General features: G+C 38.9%; 1 protein-coding gene across 1 annotated transcript; it reads right to left on the bottom strand.

The window, feature by feature from the left end:
• Positions 1 to 251: 251 nt before the first annotated feature.
• jkamp (jnk1/mapk8 associated membrane protein) lies at positions 252 to 12,455 on the bottom strand. Its single transcript, XM_067613879.1, has 7 exons — positions 12,340 to 12,455; positions 10,532 to 10,611; positions 9,000 to 9,154; positions 6,769 to 6,975; positions 3,531 to 3,712; positions 3,311 to 3,387; positions 252 to 2,469 (listed from the first exon to the last, which is right to left on the bottom strand). Exons 1-7 carry the CDS (start codon positions 12,341 to 12,343, stop codon positions 2,251 to 2,253), a joined length of 924 nt encoding a protein of 307 aa, XP_067469980.1. The 5' UTR covers positions 12,344 to 12,455; the 3' UTR covers positions 252 to 2,250.
• Between the last annotated feature and the right edge of the window lie 118 nt (positions 12,456 to 12,573).

The following is a 12,573-nucleotide window of genomic DNA, read 5'->3' as shown; positions in this document are numbered from 1 at the left end:
CAAGCACTTCATTCTACTTTCTTCTCTCTGAACCAACTCAGTAACCCGCCACAGTCCTATTCTAATTCAAAATGTGTCAAAATCAACAGCCAAATTAAATTAGGCAAATCTTGATAGAATAGATTCTTATAAAGTGTTGACACACTGAAATACTGAATCATCACTATATGTTGTGACGCTTCTGCAAGTGTCACTCCTAAATGAACTTAGAGCAAAAACATGTAGAACTATCCGGCAACTAAGACTCCAGGTCCTCTTTGTGTTTGCATTTATTTGTGGAGAAGCCTCATGAAACATTAACATTAAATACAAAAAAACAAGTCACTACAACATTTGTTTGAAGGTGGTCTGTAGGGCTTTTAAATATTAGTCTTTGATGCCAAAAATCTGAGTGTAAAATTCGTCACCCTACCCCTGGCAGGTTTGGAAAGCACAAAGAAAAGAGAGAAAAGGAAGGGATGGCGGGTAGAAAGGCACATCAAAAGGAAAGAAAAGTGCAGAAAACCAACATTATCATTAACACACACAACAAAAACATTTGATTGAGTGAAAGTGCATTCTTGTCTCACCACATGGTCCATTAATAGCCATGTCTGAGCTTTTGATCACATCACACTATGTTCCTCAGCAGACAGAGTTTGAACAGTTGTCATGGAATTATAGATGTTTCCATTTCTGATTTTTCTGAGCACCTTTGTGTTGTCAAAAAAACACCCAGTGTTCCAAACAGTTCCTGCAGTTATGTGGTTAACTTTGCTCGACTCCAGTACTTCTAATTGCTTGTGAGAACAGAACACTGGTGCAGTGATGTCTGCTCTGCATGTACTGTGGATGGAGCTGTCTTACATTAACCTGAGGTAGTCAAATGTCAGGCAGATATACGTTTATGAGACTCATAAATACTTGAGGTGTGAGCTCACACTGACAGGGTTCAGTGAGCAGATACAGAGAACAAGTCGACTTCAAACTGTACAGGTAGGTTGACTGAATTTTACACTCACTGTAGAGCCAACAGAGCCGAACACACACTATTTACAAACATATATAGATTTACATGAATGTACACACACCTTCCACTAACCCATGTAAGCTGTACAAACATCACACTTCGCTTCAGGGCAGGAACGGGAAAAAAACAAGTGATGGTTGATCAGACAGGCTGAAACAACATAACACACCACAAACAGCTGCTGCTCTATCGACAGTGTCAGTGTTTATCTTTAGGGCGATACAATGCAGTAGAATATACAAGCACACACATTATTTACATTTTTACAATCACCTACCTGGATGTATGACACTTTATTATATACATGAAGCTGAGTGAGTCTCTTTACCTCAGCCTGAGGTGCTCTGAGCAATCAGGACACTCTTAACTTTTCATTTCATTTTCTCACAAGAAAATGTACAAGGTGCACAAAAATATATATTAAAAAAAAAGAAATATGTCAACCCCCTTTGATGGTCGATGTTAAATAAATATAAGATAGGCAGGAAAGATGGGACTCCTCAAAAAACAGGATTTGAATGAGATAAGATGTAGAGCCGGAAACGTATCAATAATCAATAAGCTGTTTGGCTCATAGAAAATACAGTAAAAATACCTACAGTCTGGTTCCAGCCTCTCCACTCTGAGCTTTTGCAGCTATTCTCTGTTTGGCTTCATTATCACTTCAGGTGTTTGGACTGTTGGACAGATCAAATACATCATTTAAGGCTCTGCTTAGAAATCTGTGACTGGCATTTGTCATTATTTTCAAAGACTAAATGATAATTGAAAAATAATTGATAATCTACTTTGAATAAACATAATCTTTAATTGCAGTCATGCTAACATGAAATATTGTAAATAGTTATGTGGGTACTCAAACTCTCCACTTGGATCATGCAAAAAGAGTGAGGAGCTAGTTTTCATGAATAATAATCCGGTGGAAGATTTCTGTTTAAAGAAGATGACACTTAACATGCCTTCATCTGACAAGCCAATCAGTGACCTTGTGGCCTGTTTACAAGTCATGAATGGAAACACACTAATGATTAAAAGCCTAGAGCAGGAGATCATGAAGTTGTTTCCCCAACATTAAACGTGCAGCCATGCTGAAAACCTCGTGATGTCATCACTACATGGACATTAACAGTTTGAGCAAGTTTGATCACATTAACTCTAATTCAAACCTGCTCTGGCTCTACTGATGGCTCAGAATCAGAAGCTGAAAGATTTTAGAGCAGCAATGAGTGAAAATTCATCTCTCAGTGTCCGTTGCCGCCCTCAGACAGGATGCGGCTGGGCTCGGTGAACTTGGCGGTGGCGATGTAGAACAGGGCGGGACCTGGCACGAGGGCCAACAGTGGCAGGTCCTGCTCCAACTTGTCCAGTCGAGAGATAGAGATGATACCGTACGCATGGAGCAGCCAGTGGCTGAACAGCACGACCAGACGTTTCTTCTTAGCAACCAGGTTCTTAAAAGACTGAGGTGGAAGAGATGGAGGACACAGAGAGAAAGGAACAGGTTGGTAATAACACCAGGAGATCTAATGTTACCTACTCTCAAGAATTCCAATCAAGTTTCTAAACAGCTTGGAGTTTGTAAAAATGAAGCCCATCCTTTTTCCCCTTCTAAATCCATCTACATAGCAGACCATACCTGGAGAGTTACAATATAGATATAGATTAATAAACTGATGCAGTTGACAAATATATTATAAATTGCTAATTAAATATTAATTTAAATAACGTATTAAAAACCAACCAGCTGTTATAATTTGTTGGAGTATGAGCCAATCAGAGCTCCTTCTGCTGCTGTGTCAGTTGGACTTCATTTATTTTGAATATGATTTTCCTTTTAATGAAAGCAATCACTAAATGAAAAGTGAAAAGGTTTTGTGGCTTGTGAGCCAGAGTGTGATAAGAATGAACATTAGTTCAACAGAATAACAAAGTCTAATTTAAAAGTCTTTCTGCATTTGATTTTCACATTACAAGTTTTTATTGTTAATTCTGAACTGCTTGAATTATTAACTGGCCAATTTAATTATGAGTTTTTTCAGTTTGAGGTTTTCAATGCATCATTTAAGTTTTATTAAATTAATAATATTTATGAAATGTTTTATTTTATGAATTAACCATGATTAAAGTGAATCATAGAAAAGGTCTATAATTACTGTGATGGCACACTCCAGACTCTAAATAACACACACATTCCAAAACCTAATTCAAGAACTTCTCACTGACTTTTACAGTAAAAATTACTCACATAAATGACACGTGTCAAAAGAATTTTTAAATTATGAACACAGAAACAAACAGTACCTGTATCTCAGAGGCAGACATGTAAACAGCCAGCGTGACCAGAGACAGGACCAGTATGATGTAGGGAAACGCGTAGTCTGAAACACACACAGACTGTCACTCACAGCTGCTCAACCTGTTCAGTTACTTTGTTGTGGAAGCTGAACAGATGAATACTGCTGCTTCTGCAATCAGTAAACAACTCCACTCTGAAATAGTGAGCAGCCTAACTGATACTCACAGAGCAGTCCTCCTCCCACAGCCTGCAGCACAGTGAGGATGGGGAAGAAGTACAGAGCGGCATAGATGCTCTTGAAGCGATCAGATTTGCCCAGACCACACGCAATCTTCTTCACCAACAGAGGACGCAGCAGCATCATCAGCACCAAGCAGAAGGCGTAGTAGATTAACACGATGGTGTAGCTGAGGAAGAGAAAATATATACAATATTTTATTTAAAGACAAATTCACTTGACTGCCATCTTGAATAATGAACTAAATCATATATCAAAATGATTTAAGATAAATAAACTCACTTCATTTTATTTGGGCCTAACTAACAAATCTATTAACATACATAATGTATATACATAATGTGCTTTGTGAGGGAGCCACTTCTACACCATTCCTTGGAGTAATTATAGATAATAAACTGATGTACAAATCACATATTAATATTTTCTCATCAAAAATAGCAAAAAACAGGAATTATTGGCAAAACTAGATACATGCTTAATTTCAGCTCTACATTATACTTAATTACTTCATTATTTATCCTCATATAAGTTACTGCAATATGGCTCTGACGAATACGCGCAAAACAAAACTGAAAAAGATTTATCATTTCCTAACCCTAACCCTAACCCTGGTCCTAACCCTGGTCCTAACCCTAACCATAACCATAACCCTAACCCTAACCCTGGCCATAACCCTAACCCTGGCCATAACCCTAACCCTGGTCCTAACCCTAACCCTAACGCTAACCATAATCCTGACCCTAACCCTAACCATAGTCCTAACCCTAACCCTAGCCCTAACCCTAACCCTAACCCTAACCCTAACCATAACCCTAACCCTAACCCTAACCCTGGTCCTAACCCTAACCCTGCCTTCTGTCATCAGTTTCAGAATTTTTAACAGTGGTCCTAGAATCTGGAACTCAAGTAATTTTGTAAATTTATGCTCAGAGCTTTTTCCTCACTGTTAACTTTTAGTTCCTCTCTCTTTGTTTCAAATGTTTTTTATTGTGAAGCATCACACTTCCTGTCCACAGATTCTGCTTTGCACAGATGAGCACATGGATGTTGACTGTAGATATTTTGCTGATGATGATGATGATGATGATGGCTTTTTGGCATCTCTTGTGGTTGTATGAATATTTCCTTGTGATTTAACCTGTTATATTATTTATCTGTTATATTTTATCTTCTATTTCTATATTGTGCAAATAAACAAACAAACAAAGAGGAAATTCAGTCACAGACACTGTCAATGAGCAATTAAGCGATAATTCAATAAAGACCTTTCTCACTGAGAAGTATGAGTTTCACATTCTACACTTCTTATGAGTTCCACCTATGGAACTACACAGTATTCCACTTATAGCTTTCATCAATTTGCCTTTTTATCCATAAAACTTTCCTATGGATCACAGTAAAACTGCAGGTACATACTACACTGTATCAGAAAACATCAGCATATTCACAATGTTTACTTATTCAGTTTAACACTGCACATGCATTTCTCTAACTGTGCAAGTGAATAGTTGATTGATCAAAGAAATGAAACTCCTCTCTGCTTCACTTCCAGGGTTTATCTTCTGCAGCTATCTTCATATATCAGGACTTGAAGCTTTGAGCAGGTTATTCCACTCATGAATGATTAAAGTGCAAGTACTGTTCTCTCTTTATATAGAGACTCTATCAGTATTATGATTGTAAACTCTGGGAAAACATTACTTTCGCATCCCCATTAATGAGGAGAGGCTGCGGCCTAGTAACACCACAGAGCCACGGGGCGTCTCTGAAGCACTAAAGCAATGTTGGAAGAGAGGATTTCACAAAGATCATGATTGATTATGTTGTGTCTATGCCGTCAGCAATGTTCACATTCTCTACCACAGACCTGGTACTGAGCTACAGCTTCTCCTACTGGATGGAGCAGTTGGAGACACATTGATTCTGAGGGAGGTGAGGAATGTGCTCTTCATGGTTCTGGACAGCATTTGAACCATGGGGAAATGAGGAAAGCATATGGTCTGTAGCAGGACAAAGCCAAAAGCATGCCCGGGGTGGTGCTGGAGAGTTGAAGGTGAGCTTAACAGAGGCTTCAGAACTGACAATCATCACATTTTTAGTTTTCTTCAGTATCCAGGGATAGTCGTCTGTACATCCATGTTACACTGCAAACAGGAGCTGCTAATTGCTGATTCAGCAGATGTTTATTGGAGACTATTTGCCAAAATGTTAACAAATATGGTCTAAAAATGGGGCTGAAAGAGAAAAGCAAAAATGATGATTAATGGGGTCTTGCTCTCCTGATGCTTTTATTTTTTCTGTCGTCATTTTGGTTCCCGATATGTTGGTGTTAAGCATGTTTCCATCTATCTATTTTTGACTTCCTTCATTTTCACACATAAGTCAAATTTCACACTGAGCTGATAAAATGCAGAAGGTAAAAACTCTGAGTTCCACTTTAAGGACGTGGAGATTTGAATGACAGGAGGAGCAGCGAGCTCACTGAAGAGCAGTGGCTCGTTGCAGCTGGAAGGATTACTGAACAATGAGACAAATCACCACATCTCCCCTACAGACACATACAGTCTGAATGGGAGACAGTTTCTGCACATTGTTCCAATATTTGAATGAACAATACTTATATTGACATTGTTGGTAAATCTTCTAAGCCTCATGATATAAAACAAGCATCTTACGTTACTATGATGAATAGAATGCTTCTGAGAGGTGAGGAAATGTAAAAATATAAAATGGATTTCCTGACTGCCCTGGTGGAGGCTGTTGAATATTCACATGTCCAGCAGTGGGAAATGCTACAAATTCAATTCCAAATAGAAGTCACAGTGCAGTTTATAGCTGCAACAATGAATCCATTAGCTGCCAACTATTTTGATAATCAATGAATCGTTTCATTTTTTTTAAGAAAAAATGTCCAAATTCTCTGATTCCAGCTTCTTAAATGTGAACATTTTCTGGTTTCTTTAGTCGTCTATGACAGTAAAGTGAATATCTTTGGGTTGTGGACAAAACAAGACATTTGACGACGTCATCTTGGGCTTTGGGAAACAGTGATCCACATTTTCATCAACGTCTTATGGACCAAATTAACTGATTAGTCAAGAAAATGAATTGACAATGAAAATAATCATTAGTTGCCGCTCTAAACTAGAACACGGTGACCAGAATGCCAGTGAAAGTGAGTGTGTTGTGACCTGAGACTGCTGTTCTGTGGTCAGTACTTACAGTGGGTACACGGCTTCCTGGGTGCAGTGTAATGTGTTGATGTAGTCTGGACTGGGGTTATACAGCATGGTGTACCAGTCTGACAGCATCTGGACCCGGCAGGAGCGGATACTGAACATCCATACTGGCTCTGTGACCAGCAGGGTGACCACAGCTGACACACTGCACTCCAGCATGGCTGTGATGTGCTGCAGCAGAGCGCTGGAGCTGAAGGCGACAAATAACAGAGTAAGCAGACAGTAAGGGGCGATACATTCTAACACACAAATGACACTAGATTTTCTACCTTTCACTTCACTGCAGTAGAATGTGCCTCTGGAATAGTTTTCACTGAGTCTGAAGTGTTTTGAGGGCTACTGTTGCATTCTGGGTGCCTCTTGTTTAGCCACGTCTGATGCCAGCTCACGCTAAGTGAAGAAACACCAGGGGCACAAAAACCATGCATGTGCAGAATGTACGGTAAGAATGTTCACACCTCACACTTGTGTGATATATATATATATATATATGTGTGTGATATATATATATATATATATATCACACACCTCACACTTGTGATGTGTGTGTGTGTGTGTGTGTGTATATATATATATACACACAGTTTTACACTGTGTGCTTCAATTCAGGTGATACCACACATTTTGATTTTAATCTGATCTCACATAACTCCAGGGAAGGGATCATATTGCTTCACGTACCAACAAACCTGAAACCAATCATTCTTCTCTTAATGGAAAGTAAAAATAAAACATTACTCTAACTTTCAGTTTGACCTCCAAATAAAGCAGTTTATCTCACCTGGATAAACTGTTGGTTTGTCTCAAAGCTGTTTGATCATGTTACTACTCATGTTTCTTAACTAGTGAAGTCACTGTTTTCCCAGATTTCAACCATTACCTTGGAGAGGGACATATTATCATAACTGATAAAAAAAACAGACCCAAGCTGTAATAAATCAGAACTGTCTTGAAACATTTTAAAGGACGGGTTCACAATGTTTCAAGTGTGTCTTCAAACAACAGTCAAGTTTTCCTCACTGTAATCATTCCTCCTGTTCATACTGGATATTAAAAGATCCTTCAAATGTGCTTTCAATGGAAGTGATGGAGGCCAAAATCCACAGTATGTCCACACAGTCATTTAAAAGTTGATGTGAAGCTTATATGAGTCTTCATCAGTCTGAGTTAGTTATATCAAGTGGATATCTGACACATTTACAGTCTTTTTAGCATCAAATTCCCTCTTTGTGTTTCCTCAGACAGTGTTTCCCTGTTGAGCTGTGGTGGAAGTATAGTAACAAAACGACTGTAACGTTGAAAGATATTTACTTTATTTGACTCATTTGGACGCTTCATATTAGCTTCAGATAAACTTTTAAACACACACACAGAAGGGGGACTGTGGATTTTGTCCCCCATCACTTCCATTGTAAGGTCATTATGAAGGGATCTTCTAATGGTCAGTATGAACAGGAGGAATGATTACACCAAGAAAAACATGTTCATGTGGGCTCCTGACTGCACTTGAAAAAATTGTGAACTCGTCCTGTAACATAAAACCTGTGTGCACAAAAATGCAAGAAGAGAATTAGTGAGTGCTGGCTTTGCATGTGAGTTCAATGGACTTTAGCTGCTGGATGGTAACACTATGTGGCCCTGTTTACACCTGGTATTAACATCCGTCTGGGGTGATCCAATCACAAGCGGACAGCTCTAAGTACAGGTGTAAACGAACCCAAGACGCGTTGAGGATGGATTGAGATCCGATCACTCAGACCACATTATTCAGAGATGGTCTGGGCTGCATGTGACCACATTCTTTCAGCAGTGTAAACGCAATGCATCCTGGGCCACACTGAAGGACCACCTACTCAACTGACGTCCTCTATTTTCCAGCAGACTAGACACAGGACCCTCCATCCAAAGCTTTTCAACTTGTTTGATAACAGGATAAACAAATTATTTTGTTTTTCATGTGAATTAAGAATGTAATCCACCTCCCGTTTTTTCCTGTTTTTCCTGTTCCCCTAACCGGTTTCCCTCTTCACATCTACAATTAGAAAAGAAATTAAACCATTAATTTTTCGCTTGTCTGTCTAAAAAAAAATATTTCAGAAGCTAAAGGTAGCTGGATAGTTTCCTCTGTCCTGTCTGTTGGTCATTATCCTGAATAAAGAAAAGCATGCGTGTGTGTGTGTGTGTGTGTGTGTCTACTCTACTGTGTGTCCACACCTCTTCTTTCCAGAGTACCACTCGATGAAGAACCAGTGCAGCACTAGTGGTAACATGGCCATGAAGCCCAGATAGAGCCAGTCGTAGAGCTCAGGGGACTCTGTGCAGCGTTCACACACCTTCTGGACGTTGGCCCGTTCTCCACGAGGACACACCTGACAGCACAGAGGGATTAGAAGCAACCCACAAAAACTCCAAGCCAGTTCCTTACATAGAAGAAGCTGATGTTCTCCTCATATCCTCTGTGTAGCATTCTGTTCCTTTACAGCACTAATATATGTGTCCTGCAGAGGTGATGGATGGATGTCCACTTTGATGTTAGTACATGAACTACAGAGATTATACAAAGTCACATTTAACATCTGGATTCACTACCTGCTGACAGGAAGTAGAACTCTGTAACTCTCTTTTCAAAATTCCCTTTAATGCATGTCTCCATTCCACCATTTACCATGGCAACAGAGACCATCCTCAGGGCATCAAGGTGCATTATGGGTGCAGGAGGTCTGCATGCAATAATATGCTGATTATAGCCAGCCAAAAGAGATTTCACTTCCTGCTAAAGTGATGGCTTTTGTAAAACAGAGGTGACTCTTACACTAATGTTCCTTACAGCTTCATTCACACATGACATGACAGTTGTGGAAAGAGCCAGAGGCAGCAGAGAGCAGAGAGGGCTAGAACAGCAGGGAGTTGTGTTTTTTGGTTTATTTACAGGCTGCATCATTGATGGATTTTAAAACTTATTTTGCAGTTGAAGCCTTAATTACTCATGAGTGTGAAGGATGTTCACTCCCGCTCCTCACAGTGAGTCCACTGATACTTCTTCATGTCAGTTCCATCATGTAAAGCAGCTCTGGGGAGTTTTCTTGAAAACGAAAGTCTATTCTTGAGATGTGAAAAAAGTTTTGAATGCATTTCCTTCCTCACAAAACATTTGCAATGTTACTTTTTGAAGTACAGTATTTTAAATCCTGTATTGTTTACAGTAACTAGCTTGCAGTCTTGTTCTCACCTGTAGATGATTGGAATAGTTTGAATCCATTGGGGGGAACTGTGTATCGCCTCACCAATGTGCACATATATGTGCATGTGCCTGCTCATAAAAAAACTGCTCCATAGTGCTACTAGTGGACAGAAACTCCACAGAGTGTCTTTAAAATGATTGGAGAGGGAATTCTGCTGTCTGCTGTATAAAGTCCAACATGCACACACACACACTGAATGACAGGATGTTCATTTTATTCCTATTAGCTCACATGCTGTATGTGAAGAGTTTGCTGGATATTCATTTATTCATCCATGCAGCTGTTATGAATGTAAATGTATAATACAGAGAGAGAGAGCTGCTCCAGTTGTAGACTGACTAGATATGAGAAGAGTCTCCTCAACAACTTACAACTGTCTCTTTTACAGTGTTTAGTATAGACCCACAATTACAACAATTCTGTTTCTTATTGCACTGAGACAGAGTCCCAGAGTCCCCCCCCCCCCCCACACACACACACACACATCTGATGTTCAGTACTCACACCACAGTCTCCCTCCACTGATCCATTGACCATCATCCTGCCACAGTACAGGCCTGGACACGTTAAGCTCATGGCCACAGCTGCAAGGACATGCAAACACCTTATATAACATCATATGTACTGTAGTCAGCAGTGGAAGAAGTATTCAGAGCCTTTACTTAAGTAACAGTACCAATACAGCAATGTAAAAAACTCTATTACAATTAAAAGTCCTGTATGAAAAATCCTTCTACAGTAAAAGTACATAAGTATTATGAGCTTGATGTAGTTAAAGTATTACAGTAAAAGTACATAAGTATTATGAGCTTGATGTAGTTAAAGTATTACAGTAAAAGTACATAAGTATTATGAGCTTGATGTAGTTAAAGTATTGCAGTAAAAGTACATAAGTATTATGAGCTTGATGTAGTTAAAGTATTGCAGTAAAAGTACATAAGTATTATGAGCTTGATGTAGTTAAAGTATTGCAGTAAAAGTAGTGGTTTGGTCCCTCTGACTGATATATTATTATATATGACATCATTAGATTATTAATACTGAAGCATCAGTGTTAGAGCAGCATGTTACTGTTGTAGCTGCTGGAGGTGGAGCTAGTTTACACTACTTTATATACAGTTAACTAGTTTAGTCCAGTGGTTCCCAACCTAGGGGTCGGGCCCCTCCAAAGGGTCAGCAGATAAATCTGAGGGGTGGTGAGATGATTAATGGGAGAGGAAAGAAGAAAAAACAAAGTTCTGATACACAAATCTGTTTTCAGTTTTTGGACTTTTTCTCTAATCTTTGATTTTTGCTGAAATATTGGATCATTTGAACATTTATTGAAATGAAAGCATGTGAGAAGTTTAGAGGGAAAAATCACTATTTGGTGGAGCTGTTAACAACTCATAGACATGTGAAATGTGACCCCGACTACACACTGCTTTTTGTAAGACGTCAAAAGACAAAAAGGTTGGAAACCACTGGTTTCATCTTTAACAATGTGTTGTATTTTAAAAGCTTGTTATATTATCCATTGTGTCAAATCTTCATCTGAAAAGTAACTAAAGCTGTCAAATAAATGTAGTGGAGTGGAAAGTGTCAGAGGGAATATTTCCCTCTGACATGTAGTGGGGTGGAAGTATAAAGTAGCAGCACATGGAAAGACTCAAAGTACAAGTACCTCAAATTGTATTTAATAACAGTACTTGAGTAGAAGTACTCAGCACTTTGCTACAGGTACGTGAATGGTTTCAAACATAAACACTCTGAGTAGTTTTTTTTTCTTGTTGCAGTGTTTCTAAGTTCCCATATACTTCATATTTTCCACGTGAAAGCTGAGGTGAACTGTAAAAAGTAACGTTAAAAGCATGATGCTGCTCAGGTCAACAGTATTTTATAATGAGTTATATCCAACTTTAAAAAGAGGTGTAACGTTACAGTTTGAATGGTCTCCCAAACAGAAGCAGAGAGAGGACAGTAACAGCTGCCGACAGCTTCTCTGTTTATTGTCATTTCAGAACATCTTCATAAAGATAAAGATTCGGTTACGTTTATTATATCATACTAATGTTTCAAGCTTCCTGGAAAGAAGCTCAGTGATAGCTCAGGACCAACCCGACCCAAATATCGAAGAATGGCACATATTACTTTCACTAGTCGCTCTTTAAACTATCATGTATAACGTTACAGTCACCATTTTATTTACGAGAGACGTCTCCTGATGATCAATTTGGGGCGGTTTATTTAGCTAATAAAACAATACTATTACGTAGAGTGGCTAGTGTAATGTATCTTAACGAGTCAACTATTGTAAGATAAAAGACACTTACTCATTCTGGCCCAAATAACGATTAAACAAAAGGTTTCCAGCCTCAGTGTAGTTAATGTATTTTCATTTAGCACACAAACCGGATGCAGACTGAAACAAGGTAACACAAACAGGAAGTCGCGGTGTTCTTCTTCTTTTGATGAAATTTGCGGCAGATTAGACGCAGCAAAGCTGCCCTCCACAGGGCATCTGTAGAATTACATTGAATCAGTTAAATTCTTATTAGAGTAAAGTG

Source organism: Thunnus thynnus, chromosome 16, assembly GCF_963924715.1.
Source record: "Thunnus thynnus chromosome 16, fThuThy2.1, whole genome shotgun sequence".
Lineage (NCBI taxonomy): Eukaryota > Metazoa > Chordata > Actinopteri > Scombriformes > Scombridae > Thunnus > Thunnus thynnus.
The sequence above is the reverse complement of the archived record's forward strand: the minus strand, read 5'-3'. Positions and strand labels throughout refer to the sequence as shown.

What these genes read in the sequence shown, in the direction of transcription:
- jkamp (XM_067613879.1), bottom strand. An exon ending in TGGTACTCTGGAAAGAAGAG is followed by an intron (nt 6,976 to 8,999) that starts GTGTGGACACAC and finishes TGTCGCCTTCAG; the next exon opens with CTCCAGCGCTCTGCTGCAGC. An exon ending in TGTGGGAGGAGGACTGCTCT is followed by an intron (nt 3,388 to 3,530) that starts GTGAGTATCAGT and finishes TGTGTGTTTCAG; the next exon opens with ACTACGCGTTTCCCTACATC.